The 19,543-nt window shown below is 42.3% G+C and overlaps 1 protein-coding gene across 6 annotated transcripts in view; it reads right to left on the bottom strand.

Annotated features, from left to right (window-relative positions):
- AKAP11 (A-kinase anchoring protein 11) overlaps positions 1–19,078 on the bottom strand; it is a 62,563-nt gene extending 43,485 nt beyond the window's left edge. For 4 of the 6 annotated variants that reach the window (XM_030565803.1, XM_030565794.1, XM_030565766.1 and 1 more), the window contains exons 1-3: positions 18,992–19,075; positions 12,973–13,080; positions 3,306–3,422 (exon numbers count right to left, since the gene is read on the bottom strand). In XM_030565803.1, coding sequence (XP_030421663.1) covers positions 3,306–3,422; positions 12,973–13,032 — 177 coding nt within the window. In that variant the 5' untranslated portion in view covers positions 13,033–13,080; positions 18,992–19,075. Of the gene's footprint in view, positions 1–3,305; positions 3,423–12,972; positions 13,081–18,699; positions 18,889–18,991 lie in introns of those variants that run through there. The other 2 variants (XM_030565775.1, XM_030565785.1) reach the window with 2 other exon arrangements.
- Positions 19,079–19,543: the final 465 nt, after the last annotated feature.

Here is a 19,543-nt window from a genome sequence, read left to right on the forward strand (position 1 = left end):
AAAAAAAAAAGAATCCAACACAAGTTGTTTTTTAATCAAACTTATTCAGTATACCTTATGTTGAAATGCAGCCATACAGATGAAATAAACATTCTAATCACCCTGCTCATCAGGAAACCATAGAATGTAGGGCTGGAAATGACCTCAAGAAATCATCTAATCCAACTCCTTACACTGAGGCAGGATTAAGTATATCTACATCATCCCTGTCAAGTGTTTGTTCTTTAAAACCTCCAATAACAGGAATTCCCTTGGAGGAATTCCACTATCCTTAAATCTAAAATACTTTTCCTAATAAAAAATAATATATAACAAATAGAAGAAAGCGGAAGTTGATAGTAATGAATATAGATCATACATCAGAGGGGTAGCCGTGTTAGTCTGGATCTGTAAAAGCAGCAAAGAATCCTGTGGCACCTTATAGACTAACAGACATTTTGGAGCCTGAGCTTTCGTGGGTCATGCATCTGACGAAGTGGGTATTCACCCACGAAAGCTCATGCTCCAAAACGTCTGTTAGTCTATAAGGTGCCACAAGATTCTTTGCTGCTTTTATAGATCATACAGAAGCTAAGAACTCTAGAAAAGGGCTAAGGGAAGCAAAGGGATACAGGAGAAATCTAAAGCCAGAAGAGTTAAGGACAATAAGGAACAAAAAGAATCCTGACAATAGTAGAATCAACTAATTTCTGATGTCTTTTTGGAAAACTGTTCTTGGGTTTTTACTCGAAGTGCAATTCTATTTTGACAAATGTATTAACTGGTTTGTGGGGTACCACATTTATTGTCTTCATGATTAAAAAAATCTGCTCAGTTTGCAAATACAGCAACTCCTCACTTAACGTTGTAGTTATGTTCCTGGAAAATGCGACTTTAAGTGAAATGATGTTAAGCGAATCCAATTTCCCCATAAGAATTAATGTAAATGAGGGGGCTAGGTTCCAGGGAAATTTGTTTCACTAGACAAAAGAATATATTATATATACACATACACACACACATACAAAGAGAATAAGTTTTAAACAAACAATTTAATACTGGTACACAGTGCTGATTGTGAAGCCTGGGTAAGGTGAAGAAGTCAGAGGGTGGGATATTTTCCAGGGAATGCCTTGCTGCTAAGTGAAATAGCAATTGACCGAGCCCTCAAGGGTTAACTCTCACAACACTCTACAAGGCAGCAGGAAAGGAAGGAGGGCAGACAGAGACACACACCCTGTGTGTGAGAGAAAAAATGCACACTTCCCCTTTAAGTAGCTGACCCCAGGCTTAAGTACGCTGTCTTGTTAATTAAATCAGCTCCTGAGACCTGAGACAGCAGCTATGCCTAGAAGCTCCCTTTCTCCGCTGTGTCTACCCCCTGCTCTATGGAAGATGGGGTAAACGGGGTGCAGGAGCAGGGGGAGGCAGAAACACCCTGACATTAGCCCCCGTTTTCCCTCTCCTCCCCACTACAGCAAGCAGGAGTCTCTGGGACCAGCACATGGCAGTGGGGGGGAGGGACAGATGCTGCACAGGGAACTTAGGGAAGTTGGGAGCTGATGGGGGAACTTTTAGGGGGGCTGCTGTCCATCCTGGTTCCAGCCACCCACCAGCTATCTGCAGGCTGCTCTTCCTGCAAGCAGTGGACAAAACAGGCGGCTGTCCATTGTTAGAAGGGAGCATTTCACAACTTTAAAGGAACATGTTCCCTAACTGATCAGCAACTTAACATCGAAACAAAGTTAACCGGGATGACATTAAGTGAGGAGTTTCTGTAAAAGTAGAAGGTTTTTCTAACTGCCCAAGTGCAAACTCATCCTAGGGCTCTGAAAATCAAGCTCGATATTTTTCTTCTCATATAGACCAGATTCTGTTATTAGTTACACCTGTGCAACTCCATGTTATTCAAATTATACCCTCATTTAAATCTGTGGAACATTTGTGTTAGACTTCACCGGGCTTGCATAATAGAGGCAAAAAATTGGTCCTTTAACAAGTCTGTTGATAATATATGAGCCAGAAGAGAATCCATCTCCATCTCTCATAGCTGTATTACCCCTACAAAACAGGACTAAACTTACACTGTCAGTAATGTCAGCAGATAGGACTATGAACGCACAAAGGGGAAACAGATTTACTGAGCAAGAATATGCCATTTTTACAAAAAGTCACTTTTCAGATGAGAACTAATCTCTACGATGAATCCAATGTTTTCTCTGTTTTGGTTTCAGACAAATTTAAATTTCACGAAGGCCACTATCATCTCTAATATGTCCTGCAAGATCTTGACAATGAGGTCACTCTCTTGTATCTTGTTAGATTTTGTTAGATACTCAGAAATCTCACCACTTATGTCCTGAGAAATTTAAAACCAAACTGGACAAAGTCCTTAAAAGTACACCTCTACCTCGATATAACGCTGTCCTCGGGAGCCAAAAATCTTACCGCGTTATAGGTGAAACCACATTATATCGAACTTGCTTTGATCCATCGGAGTGCGCAGCCCTGCCCCTCCAGAGCACTGCTTTACTTTATTCGTGTTATATCTGGTCGCGTTATATCGAGGTAGAGGTGTATGCTGTAAGGAGTATCTACCACTTTCAGTGGCCAATCACAGTATCACAAAACACAACCTGTTCAAATGCATTCATGATATGATCATTAATTACACAGTTTAATACTCTGTATGCTCTATTAACCATGACAGAATGTAGACTGAAATACGTTTTAATGTAAAGAAAGTTTACTATCTCTTACATTAAAATAATCAAGACAACTTCAAGGTATAGTCAAGTTAAAAAGAAAGTCAACAATGTTTTAATCTATTTGATTTCTTAATAATATAATTTAGTTGTTCTAGTTAAAGAAATGAAACAGTATAATTTAAATTAACCTGGCCAGTTTAAAAAGTGTTTGAGACCAAATATAATCACTTTTGGTAAAAACAGAAATTAACATGCAGAAAGCTGCATTACATTTCTTTGACATATCTGATGATTGGTCCTCATTAAGTTAATTCATAGTAGTATATGTAAACAATCCATTTTTGGATTAAATTAGATATTGCATCTTCTTTGCTTAGACTTTAGACTACATGATATTTCTCAAAAAGCAGGAACGTTTACTCTTTTGGTCAACTCCACCATTCTTCACTCTTCTGGTGAACCTAAAACTAATTAATTAGGTATGAGGGTAGAGGTTATCTGCAATTCACAGTCATATTCTACTGCACATTATACAATCGTGCAGCTTCTGATTCTGTTGTGAACTAAAAGCACCCTTCATATTTATACAACAGTGTAAGTAGACATGCCATGTCAAACCTCAATAAAATTGTCCTTTTCCTCCTGCCTTAAACATTCTTCAGCGGACACGTTACATAATTCTTTTCTGCTGTGTAACAATGATTTCACAGAGCGTAGTACACCATCAGTGAAATCCTGAAAGGCAACGGAGAAACACATAAATGTACAGCAAATGAAAAAGTTGAGCAGAATTTTAAATGTGGGGTATTTTTTCCACAAACATACAACTGTTTTTCTGAACCCTGTTTCAAACTATTGTGTAGACAGGCCACTAGCCATCAGCTGCAAAATTTAAATGCTACTTATGATTATGGGGGATCATGCAGTTTTCAAACTGCCAACAGACGTACGCTTCTCTCCAACAAAAAGAATACCCCTCAATGCAAAAGAGCCACATTCTTTCCAAAAATGCCAAGTCCTAGATGAGATGGTCTATAACAACAGTAGAGAGAAAACAGGAGCTGCTACTGATTAGTTCAAACAATACCTGGACTCTTAGGATGAGCAAGGAATTAAGAACTAGGCAGATACAAAGAAAGGCCCCTGTATCATTCTGTACTTGCAAATGGAACCTGTACACTTTTCTTTTGCATAGGCAACAATTTAAAATTGATCTTCCTATGGTTAACAAACACAAAAAAAGGGGAGGCTTCAGCAGTTAACAAGCAATATATTCACTCGGTCTCCCACGTAGCCACTGAAAGAATGAGGAAAGAACAGGGTTCATTGCATGCGTTTCTTGGTGCAAATATTTAACAGGAGAGGCACACATGAACAGAAGACTATACAGATGTTTGTAAAATAGGTACCTAAACGTCAGTAATCTGACAATTCTGTAATTAAAGAACAAAAGAATCAAAAACTTGTTTATTATACCTGGAATTTAAAATCTATAGGAAAAAAGGTTGGTAAAACTGAACAAGAAGATAAACAAAACTGCTTGACTCCTCAGGTCAGGAAACAAAAAAACTTGGTGCCATCTCATTTTACTGTAAGAAAGTACTTTGCAGAAGGCCAACAGTTTGAAAAAAAATCTAGGTCTCTTTTATTTTTGTAAGAAATGCTAAGGTAGTTCCTGTAAAAGAAGGACTGCAGTTAAGCAGTAATTGGAAACATGACTGCAAAACTAGCCAGCCAGATTTAAAACTGGTGCAAAAAATGAAGTAAATGAAAAAACGAGTTGAACCTACTAACACTGAAGTACAAAATTAACAACAAAGTTACCTAAATCTTGAATAACTTCTGAAAGATCAGTAAAAGTAGCAGAGAGAGAAATTTAATCAGGGAATGTTCGAGCTATCGACATACCATCAGGAAAAAAATGATCACTTTATGGTAAAATGTTGTCTTATGTCTTACAATTGAATAAACATGGCTGCAGAAAAATGGTATAACATGCCACTCCATAAGATGCCTGATAATTCCAGAGTGAGCAGCACTATTATCTTTGTACTCCCTGCTATTGGAGATTGAGATAGCATCTTCAAAACTAGCAGACAAAAGGAGAATGTAAACCTAGATTAGGGATTCTTAACACTGTTCAAGTTGTGGAACACATTTTGGTAGAGTGCTTGTCTCCTGGATCACTTGCCCTCCCACTGGAGATTGTACAACATCCCAACAACTAAAACAGTTATTTATTCAGAAAGGTAACAGTAAGCAAGTGAAATATTTTAAAATGAAATTAATACTGCAAATGTTTTGTCCATTTGATATAAATCAGTCATAGTGTCTTATTTTGCTATTCATTTAGTATTCCTACTCCCATTTAATCTTCCTACTCCACCCTTGAATGATGGCTTAATGGCTGGAAAAAGTATGTACAGACCCCCATGTTGCTGCTTTGCAGATATCAGCTAGAGGGATATTGCTCAGAAAGTATATTGCTCAGAAAGTCAGATGTAGTGGAGTGAGCCATTATTCTTGGTGGAGGAAAGACTTTAGAAAGACCATAGCAGAGCTTCATACAGTCAGAAATCCAACGTGAGATTCACTGAGCAGACACTGACTGATCTTTAACTCTTCTTGCATAGACTATAAAAAGCCTCTGAGAGATTCTGAAGAACTCAGTGCAGTCCAGGCAGAACGCCAAAGCTCTACAAACATCCTAGGTATGAAATCTTTCTTCAGCTCAGGAAGAATGAGATTTCACTGAAAATACCAGGAGATGAATAGTTTAGTTCAGATGGAAAGCTAACTTTACCTTAGGCATAACCTCACGGCGTGGCTAATGGGAAACTTGATTAGCCAGGAGAGACTGAAGTTCTGCACCCCTCTTTGTGGAAGTGATTGCCACCAGAAAAGCCGTCTTCATAGTCAATAAAGATAATCAGGTTGTAGCCATAGGTTCAAAGATAGAATGGAGCAGGAGGGAATCCTTCCAGTTTGCAGATGATTAGATTGAGATCCCAAACAGATACAGGATCACACACAGGAAGGTAAATGTTGACTAGACCTTTCAAGAATTGGGAAGCAAGATAGCTGGAGAAAATTGAAAATCCTTCTATTGATAAAGGCAGTGCAGAAATGGAAACTAGCAGACTCTCCCAGAACTAATGAAAGGCCTGATGACTTCAGCTGAATCAGATAGTCCAGCACATACGTCACCTCTGTGGGATGGGACAAAAACTGTTGAGATTGCACCCAAACTAAAAATGCATGCATCTGAGGAAGTGGGTATTCACCCACGAAAGCTCATGCTCCAAAATGTCTGTTAGTCTATAAGGTGCCACAGGATTCTTTGCTGCTTTTATAGATCCAGACTAACACGGCTACCCCTCTGATATTTCACCCTGAGAACCATTTGGAGCACACCAGTGCTGATCAGTGAAGTGCTGTATTCAACAAGGAAAAAAACTGTATTCCGCAAAGAAAATCCTTGTCACTTCTTTTCCTAGCTTAAAGCAGCAATTCAAAACTTTGCCATATGCTCTCAGTGGACAGTAAAACAGGAAGTCCACGTATACAGATGCTTCCCACTCATACTGAACAAATGTTAAAAAATGAACAAAAGCCATCTCTACTTTCATCAGATTGTAGTAAGGGCTACTGGTTCTCTTGAACTCTTCTAAAGAGCTGCTCCCAAAGATCTGCAGCCATGTCATGAATTTATCAGGTGACTGTCACTGTAGAGGGGACCTGATTTAACTGACTAGCTGCAGCAGATACCAGCCATAACAAAAACTAACAAAATCAGACACATTTACGATTACATGAGGCTTAGGAGTTTCACTATTTGCAGATACACCAAATATGACTGTTGGAGTGCTTTCACTTTTACAGTGTTGCCCCTTAATTAAACAATCTTCTGATCTAGTAAGCTCTTAAGCTTTTCACTTGAATTCAACAAGTTTATTTTGTAAAGCTGGCTGTTTGGGTTCCAAATGATAGAGCACTCCCAAGGCCACATCCATGCACCCAACCACTTCGGCACCCATGCACCCAAACACTTGCTAGTTCTGCCTCCCAAGGCCACATCCATGCACCCAAACACTTCGGCAGATAATGAAAAACTCCTTTAAAGTACCATAGTAGTTGTCAGAAATTTTGGTTTGAGTCTGCAGAAAAGGAAAGCCAGACTGCAAGGAGGGGTTCAATAGGAGAAGAAAAGGAGGGTGGCCCATTACCACCATAGTGGCTGGCTCCAGGGAACAAAGCAAGGAGCATGCACTATAATCCTATTAACTATCCTTTTGGGGAAATGTGGAGAGCAAGAAGGAGCTGTAGTCAGATCCCAACAGGGCTAGCAGACAGAAAACAATTTAGTGGGTTCCTGGCTGCATGAAAATGTAGAACTCCATGGTAAAAAAAATGGTTCAAAAAAAGCAAATGGAGATTAGTTTGAGGAGTGTCTCAGAGCTGCGATTGCGATACGAGGGGATCGGGATCTGCTCCCACCCCAGGTGTACAAGGAAAAGAAAGAGTAACATGTGAACAATGAGGAGCCAGTCTGCATCATTTTCTTGCAAAATTGGGTAAGTTGTCTCAGTATCAAAGCATGGGAGGGTTTTTGTGGGGAAGCCTCTGACCATGGGAATTGTCAGCAGTGAGATGGGATGTGAGCACAGTCTGTTTACTGATGGGTAAGGTGGAATACAGGTTTAGATGGTAAGTGTGAAGTAGTTGCTAAATTTCACAAGTGTGGTATACTGTCAGAAGAGCAGACTAAGCGTAGGCAGGTGCAGGTAGTTCCTTCCTTCTACAGTGAAAAGACAGAGTGGGAGTATGTGTATTATGGGTGTTTTGGGTCATTGCTTACAAATGGCAGTTAAGGTTACGTAAGTGTGTACCTTAACTCTGTATTTCCCAGTTTTCTGAAGTCTGAGTTTTGCTGAACTCAAAATTCTGAAAAGACACAAGCTGTCACATGCCTTAATTTTACGTTAATGTTTTTCACCATTTTATTTCCTAAGGTGTTGGGGGTTTTTTTCAAACAGAAAGAAAATGTGTTTGTAGGAATTAGTGATCATTGTAGCATGCAGGTCAAGTGGGAATACTCATCCTGGTCCTATATCCTTCTCCTTTCCACCTTACTCCTGTGGGAATTCTACACCAAAAATTTAAAAATTCTGTGCACGATATTTTATAATTCTGCAAATTTTTGCATATTTTGTTTGTTAAAATAACACTATATAATCACGCCAGTTTCAATTATTTTGGTAATTTATTTCAAAATACCTGTCAGCAAGTATGTCTAACAATACAGAAAAAAAATTCCCCCAGGAGCAGAGAGTTAAAGAAACCCCTATGACAACCCAGTTCCTGTTTCTCTGCCTGCCTCCCCTACCCCCCGAGTGCAGCCACAGGATGCTCCCACCCCCAGACCAAACATCTGCACTTCTCCATCGCAGAGCCCAGTTGCGGATGCTAACACCCCCCAGCCCAGCCACCTGCGCCCACTACTCCTCAGAGCCCAGGGATTCAGAGGGAGAAACAGCCTGATGCTGGGTCCCAGGCTTGTTGTATGGAGTTTCCTGCACACCGCCTCCTTCATTTAGGACTTCCTGAGAACTGCAGCAACCGGGAACCCGTCAGCTCCCTCCTCTTCCCACTCCCACTCCGGCCAGCAGTGTCTTCTATTTGCGAGCTGTGTTCTGCTGAGTACAGCAGCCCCTAGTGGCAGCCAGCAGCTCTGCAGCCCACTTTGAGGGGGAGGAGGAAATTCTGCGCAAATTCTGCATTGCTCAGCAGTACAGAACTCCCCTAAGAGTAACCTCTCAGCCCCACCAACCAGCCCTGTCTCTTCCAGTCCAGCTGCCCTCCAATCTGACCCCCACCAAACAATTTTGTTCCCACTTCCTCTCACCCTACAAACTGGGCAGGGATGGAGCATGTCCCTGATTGGTCTGCGGCAGTGAATCCAGGTTTCCCCTCAGACATGGCCTTGGAATCTCTATGGATGGTGAGAGAACCCAAAGACTCTTCATAGCCACCACAATTTTCTCAAAATAAGCTATATTCTGTCCCTGCTTGGCCAGTTTGGGTTTCCGCTCACATCACTTCCATATTCTTGGTAAATGCAGCACATAGCTCTACACAGGAATCTGTAGCTATAGGAGCCTCAGGGAGGTATCAAGTGGCCCATTCATCTCAATGTGATGGTCTCATGAATGAGAACACCTCAATGAGATGAATACAGCCTAAAATGATAGGTCTGAGACGTGAATTGCTCCATTTATGTCAGTGGGTGTTCTCATTCCTCCTCATGGTGCTGGAGAGCTTCTGACATGCATCAAGCGTGCCTGTTCTTAGCGCCTCACCCCAGTTTCAGCCAAAAGGATGTATACACTGCAATTAACCACTCATGGTTAGCCCATGCCAGCTGACACAGGTTCAGGCTGAGGCTGTTTAATTGCAGTTAGACATTCGGGCTCAGACTGGAGCCCAGGCTCCAGGACTTTGTAAGGCGGGATGGTCCCAGAGTTCAGGCTCCTGCCCAAATGTCTACACCACAATTAAACAGACACTTAGCATGAGCCCCGTGATCCCAAATCAGCTGGCATAGGGCAGCCACAGGTTTTCAGTTGCAGTGTAGACATACCCACTGTGTTCTTTGTGCATGCTTTGAGCTCGCCCATTCTAAGCTGTTTTGACTACCTGACCTCTAAACTGCACCTGCTGTGAGCTCAAATGAAAAAAGTATGTGAAAAATCATAAGATGTTACAATAACCATGAAAAACTGTCAAGTTGCTTACAATGTTGAAAGTTGTAACAAGTGCAAGAGAACAAGATAATGAAGCTAGATTAACCTAAACCAAGGACTGTTCAAATTATGCTTGGTCAAAACAGCAGACATGGAACCAGAAGCAAACAGACCAAAATTGGTGTGAGGGGCATTAAATCTAATTGGTGGACAACATAATAAAGGGGAATCAATTATAATGACGCTTTATTCCCTTTTGGAGTTTCTTGAAAAAGGGACTTTGAAAAAGGATCAGTTCAGTTCTCCCTCTCATCTCCTATCCCATCCTGAATCCCCCAGATCATCCGCCAAATCATCAGCACTGCAATTCATCTCAGCTCATCATGGGCTTATCTAAAAGGACCTTCTTCTTGAAAGGAAAGCTGGCTGGCCAGCCTCGATCTTGTACAAGGAACTTGTTTTCACCAGCAAGGTGGGTGAGGTAGTATCTTTTATTGGATGAACATCTATTGGTGAAAGAGACAAACTTTCAACAAGCTTCAGAGAGCTCTGTGTAACTCAAAAACTTGTCTCTCTCACCAGCCAAAGTTGGCCCAATAAAAGATATTACCTCACTTTGTCTCTCTAATATCCTGGGACCAGCTCAGCTACAACACTGCAACTCACATTATACAATCCTCTGCCTATCAGTGGGATATCTAACTGATTGCACTGCAAAGGCACATAAGACCTTATATTGTTTTCTCTTCCCTTGTTGTGTTATTTTCTACCCCCACTATCTCTATCCTCTCTCTCACTCTCTTGGCTTTTCATCAAATCCTGAAGTCAACTCTGCTGTATTCATCCAAGCCTGCCTTGTGTAAGAAGAAAAAATATAATCAGATGACATCCCTGACCAGATTGTAAGCCAAGGTCCAAGCAGCAAGTGTTGTGGTTGATTTGTCAGCCAAAGCACCAGCTCGTAACTAACCAGTGATCCAGTGTGCCAAAAACACCCAAAAAAGCCTTATTTCACATCTCTTTTCTATCCTGTCTCTCCATCTTGTCTATCCAGAACAGAATAAGTAAATGTCCTCTATTCATCAGGACTGAATAAAAATACCTTTTCCTTTTCATCAAAGAAAGGTTGCTCTGAAAATAAGAGACTCTCATATTGTGCCTCCAAAAAGAGAGACTTTAAAGTTTTGACTAAGTTTGTTTTGCATAATCATTCAACCACAGTTTCAATATAAATGACTGTTTTAATTTCCTGTTCTTTCTTATGTTTAATCAATAAAGTTTTAATCTGAACTAATGCTTTTGGGTGTTTGCCATGTAGCAGAATAAAACCAAGGCCTCTGTTTAGCTTACCTATCTGTTTAATGTTGACAGTAAAAGAGTTTATAAACAGCTTTAATTCTTTAGGCCTTTGAGATCAATACTACAGCTTCCCACCCAGTGGGGCCAGGCTTACCCCAGATCCTGCCACACACAAAAGGAGGCAAGGAGTAGAGCTCAGACACCCCATGTGGGCAGGACCCCACCCCCAGCTCCTCACGAGATGGGGAAAGGAGAGGGGCTCAGACCCACCCACCATGGCGCCATGGCTCATATGAGGGGGCACATAGACAGGCAAGGGATCCCTAAGCTCTTGCCACAAACACCCCAGGAGGGAAAGAGAGGGACCCTCCATATCCCAGGTCACATGAGGGGGCAGCGAGAGGGGTCTAGACCCCCCCCAGCCTGATGGACAGGGACAGGGACCCCCAAGACCATGGTGCACACAGAGAGGATCAGGGAGTGGGGCTCAGACATCTCTGAGAGCAGGAACCCTAGATCTCAGCTCACATGGAGCGGAGAGAGAGAGAGGAGCTCAGACCTTCCCCCTGCCATCCCCTCTGATCCTGACATGCACAGAGAGAAGGGACGAATGTGGGGCTTCCAACCCCTCTCATGTCCCCTACTACCTATCTCCATTTATCCCCCTCTTCCTGATGCAGCCATAAATCCTTCTCACCCTTATCACCTCCACTATTCCACCCCATAAAATGCCTTTATCCTGCCAGCAAGCATTCACATATATATTTTATTAAAATATTTAGATATTTATAAAATAAAAACAAAACCCTAACAGAGACAGAATTTAGCGATATGCCACCAAACCTTTTAAACATTCATGCCCAAGCTGTGACTAGAATGGACACTGCCCGAGGTGGGTCACGTTCAAAGGACTATTGTGTATTTCCTTGAACATCCAGCTCGTGTGCAACTTTGAAAGCCAACAGTTCTGATAATTCTTCTGTCCACACATGCTCAGTGTAATCCAGTAGGCATGCAAAGACGTTTGTCAACTTTTGAATTTGATTTCCACCAAAGGGCTGGTCGATGTCATGCACTCTGTTGGGGGTAACTCTGAGTATGTGAAACTGTGATGCAATGACTGGAGCCCTGGATTGATCTCTATCTGTGAGCAAAAACAGGTTGCTAGAATCCGTCAACTTTTAGAAAAGCTGTTTTTTTCAGGAGCTATATTTTGCAAACTCATTGCTCAGAACTCTGCACCACCATGAGGCCAAATTTCAAGGCTGAGTAACTGTGTAGATTTTAGAGCACTTGGAAAAAAATCTAGTTTTAAACAGAAAGAAAATCATTGAGGAAAGACTTCTGATATTCCCCAGTCTAAAATGATTTATTTCAAAAAAGCATGTAAAATTATTAAAGCTGCTAAACATCATACTCTAAATGAAACAACAACAACAAAAACTGTTATAAATACTGTCCATAAAAAATAGAGGGTAGATTTTATTTTTCCAAAAGCACTGCCCAGCAGAAGTTCACGTGAACCTGAGCATAAACCAGTCAAGAACCTGGGGTGGAATTAATTTTCGTGCATATGCCTTATTACAACATCCTTAATATAAATGTCACAAAGTAAGGTTTGATTGTAAACAACATATTTATGTTTTCTTTTGTGGTAGGAAACTGTACACTAATATGAATACTCCCAAATAAAATATTTAGATTTGCTAAATAAGGTAATCATCATCTAACAGTTGCATTTTTTCTGAAAACCTCCTAGATTTCGGAAGAACTACAGAAAACATGAAGCAAGAGGTAAGTGCACTATGTCCTTTGTTTAAGGGTATGGCTACACCTGCAACTCTCCCAGCTCTGCAGTACTCCACCTCCCCATGGGGATTAGCTTACAGAGCTGGAACCCGCGCTCCCAGCACTGGGACACTGCTTACACTGGCGCTTTACAGCGCTGTAACTTGCTGCGCTCGGGGGGGTGGGGGGAGTTTCACACTCCTAAGTGAGAAAGTTGCAGCGCTGTAAAGCACTAGTGTAGCCAAGGCCTAAGCTACTCAGTTTCCCAGATTTACAAATGTACCAAAGCAAAAGCAATCTGAAAACTACTTGCCTCCTTAAATCTTTAGCCTACTAAGATAAAACAAAAAATGAAAATTTACCGGACCTGTCAGCTTACTTTTTTCAATCTAACTCTCAAGATTCAGATCACAAAGAATTAGGGTTTTTTAAAAAAGAACAAAATAGCTGTTTACCTTTTTCACTGACACTTTAGGCTTTGTTTGACTGCTTCGGGCCCTGGTATAAGTATCCATGGTTTAATTGATCTTAGTAGTCATGGAAGAAAGTCAGCTCAAAAATACCTACAGAAAAACATTCATCACATCATTATTTTGTGCTTCCCATTTACCTAGCATATATTTATAAAACTAATTTTGATGAAACAAGCAGTGAATCCACAAATTTGTGACAAAAAGATATCTTAAAACTGAAAAAGTTTAAAAAATGTTCATCCATGCAGATGTTGCTTTTTAGATACCGCCCTTTAAAGTTTACATTTCGTTTCTTTTAAAGAAAAAATGTTTGAAAATCTTATAATTAAAACCAATATACTTCCCTCTAGTCAATAGTGAGTGGGACAATTTCCTTTGGTGAGCAGTGCCTGGAGAAAATTACATATACTTTATTTTTAACATTTCACTTTGTTGTCACTGAATAGCAATGAAACTTACCAGAATTGTGTCGCTGTCATTATTGGTGCCGAATAATAATAATTACAATTTAACTAGCTGTGTACACATACTCAACATATCTATATTCAAATATACACCGGAGAACATAAGGAAATTTTTGATTGTGCATTCTGCACACATCTTTGTTAAATCAAAACCATTTTTTCCAAACCAAACAAAGACTTTAGTCCTCAAAAATGAGAGGGATGAGGGGGGAGAAGCCTCTCAATAAGAACTGTGGGGCAAACAACTTAGTTAGTTTTGAGAGAGAGTTGGACTGTATGAGAGTGTGATTGTATGATGGAGCTGCTTAGGATGATAGGGGACAGTCAAGGGGCTCACTTCCGCTTAATGTCTTAACGTTCCTAAATGATCATACTTCAAGGTTTCAGCCAGTCACGTGCCAGAGTCAAGAAGGGATTTCTCCACCCACCTCCAATGTATTCTAGAAGGTTTCTTTAAATCTCCCTCCTCTGACGCATCAGGGATGGTCACAGCTGGACATAGGTGACTGGACAGAGACGGCCAGGGTTCTGAGGTGTCACCAAGCATTCTCTCTGTCAGGTAATTGGCTGGCTGGTTCCAGCTCACATGCTAAGGGTCTAACTGATCACCACAGGTGGGGTCAGGAAGGAATTTTCCCTCAGGTCAGACTGGTAGTGACCATGGGTTTGCGGAGGTGGTTGATGTTTTTGTTTTTGCTTGTTTGTTTGGCCTTCTTCGGCAGCATGTGATTATCTGGGCATATCTCACTTAAACATTTCACTGCTGGAGCAGGGTTTCTGCCACAGGTGCACCTTGGTCCCTCCTATTTTCTGTCTGTGGCACATAACAGTCCAATACAGTGTTTCTCAAAGTCTGGCCACCACTTGTTCAGGGAAAGCCCCTGGCAGTCCGGGCCGGTTTGTTTACCTACCACATCTGCAGGTTCGGCCAATCGCGGCTCCCACAGGCCGCAGTTCACCACTCCAGGCCAATGGGGCCTGCGGGAAGGGCGGCCAGCACATCCCTTGGCCCGTGCTGCTTCTCACAGCTCCCATTGGCCTGGAGCGGCAAACTGCGGCCAGTGGAAGCCGCAATCAGCCGAACCTGCAGACGTGGCAGGTAAACAAACCGGCCCAGACTGCCAGGGGCTTTCCCTTACCAGGAGGCAGACCGGCTTTGAGAAGCACTGGTCTAATATACTGTGGGCTGTAGTACTTTGATCTAATTTTGGTTGTTGGGTTTTGTGTGCAGGTACTGGATGGTGTTGAGGCACTATGATATAGAGGGAGATCAGACTAGATGATCTGGTGGCCTTCACTATGACAACAATATGTCCATGTCAAATTTCAAACCACAGCTTTTTTACAATAGCATTATCTAAAGAGATGAATACAGATTTTGAATTAAAAATTGAAGATTTTCTCTCCCAAATCTAAAACAACTAAAGGAATTTTCCTCAAAGTTTCTGGAAAGAAATTCACCTTTAGGCAGGGACCAAGCACAAAAAACTTCGATTATCGAACAGTTCAGAAAGTTATGAAAGGAGGGAGAAAATGTAAACTCTTTTGCAACCTTACGCTATAACACCAAGTTTAACAATCCTGGATTGGCAATAGGGTTGACTAGAAAGTCTAGAAGGTCTTTTCCATCTCCAATTTCTAATGATTTTACAATGTCTAACGTGAGCTCTATCACTTTAAAAAGCAGAGCTGGCAGCCTAGAAAAATTCTGCTCATGCATGGTATTTTTTATTTATTTTTTTTTTTGGACAGGCCTATAAATTGCCTCCACTATAATCATAATCATGGTACAGTTGGGTGAACAGATTTTGTCCACGGATTGGTACATTTTCATGATAATTTTAAAAAGCTAGCTTTGATTTTAATTTTGTTATATTCTCTGTTATGTCACATCATCATACCTAAACTATGACATGAGGCAGATACCACACTTAAAGTCTACTTCAGTTTCAGAGTGACACTATTTTCCATGACACAATCAGCACAGAGAAAAACAAATGTTCCATAATTACAGATTTAAAATAAACAATTTAAATTATGAATATAAATGAGCTGGCCATTTTCAAATTATATGGTGATTTTCAATTAAACAATTGCATCTTTGCTTATTTGTAGGAAGAAAACCTAAAACATATTTTGTAGAAATGTATGCTTAATACCACGTTTATAGTGTTTATAAAAAGAGATAAACTTCTGGTTATCAGTTTCAGATCATTTCTTTATGCCAAGGTTTGCTTGAAAACTTAGGTTCAAAGATTTTCAACACAATCTTCTAAAACAAAAAACAAAATAAACCCAAATGAACAAACTATTTTCTGTTTATTTGCGGATTACACTACTATTACAGAATTGTCAAAACAGATCAACTGCACATTGAAAATAGCCATCTGTTGTATACAACAGGGATTGGCAACCTTCGGCACGTGGCGCATCAAGTAAATCTGCTGGTGGGCCAGGACGGTTTGTTCACCTGCAACGTCCGCAGGTTCGGCTGATCACAGCACACATTGGCTGCAGTTCGCAGTTCTAGACCAATGGGGGGCTGCGGGAAGCGGCGCGGGTCGAGGGATGTGTTGGCCGCAGCTTCTTGCAGCCCCCATTAGCCTGGAGGGGTGAACCACAGCCAGTGGGTGCTACGATTGGCCGAACCTGCAGACGTGGCACGTAAACAAACCGGCCCGGTCTGCCAGGGTGCTTACCCTGGCGAGCCGTGTGCCAAAGGTTGCCAATCCTTGGTATATAAACTGAAAGCAGGGAGAGTCAGTGTTTTTGACAATAAGCAGTACATCTCTTAGAAAGAGAACATACACCCACAGTACATTAAAACTAAGGATAAATACACTAAACACTTAAAAATCTTTAGTCTATAATTTGGACTTGACCATTCTGCTATTTAAAAAAAATTAACAAAATGAAATTAGAAAACTGTCTCCACTGCAACTGCAGTCTATATTTTTCAAGCTTAATCACAAAATATAACATTTTAGAGCATGTTCTAGCTGCATAATTACTTGTGAGGAAATGTTAAATTTAGTTACTCTTCTTTTGCCTTCTTAGAATTTTAAAAATAATCTTTCTTTCACCATTGTAAACACCAAGTCCTCATCTTTCCCCCATGTTAATGACAGAGTCAAAATTAACATGGCTATTTTTGTTTATTTCCTGGTACTGTACACAGATGGTAGCATCACAATCATAAAAATAGTATAGTGTTCTTTATTCATAAACCGCTTTCGTTAAAACAACAACAACAACAACAACAAAAAGCTAACAATGTTAGGAATCATTAGGAAAGGAATAGATAATAAGACAAAGTATCCTAATGCCACTATACAAATCTACCTTGAATACCGCATGCAGTTCCCATCACCTCATCTCAAAAAGATATATTAGATTTGGAAAAGGTACACAGAAGGGCAACACAAATGATTAGGGTGATGGATCAGCTTCCATCTGAGAGATTCAAGAATAAGGCTATTCAGCTTGGAAAAGAGATGACTAATGGGAGATATAAAAAACATAAATGGTGTGGAGAAAGAAAATAGGGAAGTATTATTTACCCCCTCTCATAACCCAAGAACCAAGGGTCACCCAATGAAATTAATAGGCAGCAGGTTTAAAACAAAAAAGGAAGTAATTCCTCACACAACAGACTATCAACCTGTTGAACTCATGGCCATGGGATGTTGTGAAGGCCAAAAGTATAACTGGGTTCAAAAAAGAATTAGTTAAGTTCCTGGAGAATAGGTCCATCAATGACCATTAGCCAAAATGGTCAGGGATGAAACCTCATGTTGTGGGTGTCCCTAACACTCTGATTACCAGAAGCTGGAACTGGACAACAGAGGATGTTTTGCTTGATAATTGACCTATTCTGTTCATCCCCTCTGAAGCATCTGGCACTAGCCTCTGTCAGAAGACAAGATACCAGGCTAGATGTACCACTGGTCTGACCAAGTATAGCCATATCATGTTCTTCTGCAGTACTAGCAAAGGAACCAGAAGAACCCTCAAAAAATACTTTTTATTTTACAGTTTTCCTTAAGTAAAATGGTAGATATAAACAAACGTAAATATGTTTTTCCTACCCTAAAATATACATTTCAAACCATTTTAAGGAAAGTCAAATGTTTGCTTAAACTAAACAAACTCTACTTGATCCATCTGTGAAAACTTCATAATTACCATCAGAAATGTTGAGAGTGGGGTTGCTCCTGGATATGAAATTTCAGATCAAATAATTCTACTTTCTTTTGCTATCCACAGTAAGTAACATCACTAATTTTTTTCATCATAAAATGAATGGACTTCTAAATTTTGTGTAGGACAGTGAAATTTCATAAGAAATTTACAAAGCTGATACAGCATGAATAGCTAGCAATATAATTAGGCATAAAAACAAGACATGAAAAATCCACTTGCCTACTCATTCACATTGACTGGAGACCTTCCCCTGACAAACAGGTCCAATGTCACAAATATAATTTAGGATCTCAAAACCAAGTTTCTATCTATTTCCATTTTTATAGTGTCCATTAACGTATCTAAAAGTGCTAATCCTTATGTTTCTGAAAGAATCTTTCAAATGTGAACAGATGCAATGCTGTCTTCCTGAATCTGAGATGTACAGTAGAGGCACTGGAGCTGTCCAACTCATATCTTTCCCAAGAAGCAGCAAAGTGAAATTAAGAAGACTAGTCATTTTTATTACGCTTAAACTTTATTGTTTGTATTACAATAATAATGGAGAATTCCAGTCAGGATCCTAGTGTGGTGTACAGATGTTATTCAGACCTTTTGGGCAGAAGTGAAATTGGCTGCTTGGGAAAGTTACCAGCAGCCACCACCACTAACAGGATCAACTCACAAAAATGAAGTCTAGGAGAGTGAAAGAGAAGGCTCTCACCCCCATCGCAGCCAGGAGGCCCACACCTGACAGGAGGGGAAAAAGGAACCAAAAGCCCTTCGCTTATATAGCAGCCAAATCTGGGGGGTGGAAAGTGATTTCACATTTACTCAGCTCCACTAACCAGAAGCTGATATAAAGATTAAACAGGTGCTGGGGGAGGGGCCAGTCTCTGCTCAGACTCCCACACCTTCGCTCTTGCAGCAGCTGGAGGGGATCCTGGCCACCCACCATGGCCCTGCCCCTCGGGCTTGCTGACGGGTCCCCCAAACTAACCCACCAGCCCCTGCTATGCTGGAAAGCCCCAAGGAGCGAGCCCAGCGCTGCTGCGACACACACCTGGGCCAGCTCCCAGATCGGGGGGTTCCGCCGAGCGCTCAGCGCAGGGAGGCGGCAGCGATGCTCCCCTTGCGGTGATGGGGAGAAGCGTCCCCGGATCCAGCCGTTAGCCCCGGTCCCTCCCCGCACGGGACCCGGGAGCGAGGCACCAGGGACGGGACAGCCCCGCCGCTGCACCCAGCCCGGATCGTTCCCAGCCCCAAGCGCCTGCGCTGCCCGCCCGGGTCTGTCACGGGCAGCGGCCGGGGCCGGAGGAGCCTCGGGCGGGGCGGCGGAGGGGGGAGGGCCGTACCTGACTCCGCAGCATCCGGCGCCCGCAGCCATGTCACACCCCCCGCGCAGCGCACAGCCGCCTGCGCCTCTCCGGCCGCTGCAGCGCTCCCCGCCCCGCCCCCCTCCGCTCTCGCGCGACTTCCAACCAACCGTCACGAGGTTCGCCGGCCGCGCTCTCGCGCACTGGGTCATGTGAGAATTGCCCGCGTCTGCTATTGGGGGAGGGGATAGCGCGAGCCCCCCGCCCCCTCCCGGACTGAGCGACAGAACGCAGGGGGACAGGGGAGGGCGAGGGCAGCGCGCGGCTCCCAGCCCAAGCGGGGCCGAGCCCGCACGAGGGGAGCAGGGCACGTGCAGTGAGGCCGGCCCACGCGGGGGAGGGAGGATTGGGAGAAGCTGTGCAGAAGTGACAGCGCGGATTGTAAAAGGTCCCCACTGAGACACGCGTGGGCCTGAGCCTCGGGCTGGCCGGAGAAGTGGCACCTAGTGCATCAGGCACGGGGGGCCAGGAGCAGCCCCGCCGCCAGTAGGCTACCCCACGCTCCAGTGACCACTCAAGGTGGGGGCTGGT

This window comes from Gopherus evgoodei, chromosome 1 (assembly GCF_007399415.2).
Source record: "Gopherus evgoodei ecotype Sinaloan lineage chromosome 1, rGopEvg1_v1.p, whole genome shotgun sequence".
Taxonomy (NCBI): domain Eukaryota; kingdom Metazoa; phylum Chordata; order Testudines; family Testudinidae; genus Gopherus; species Gopherus evgoodei.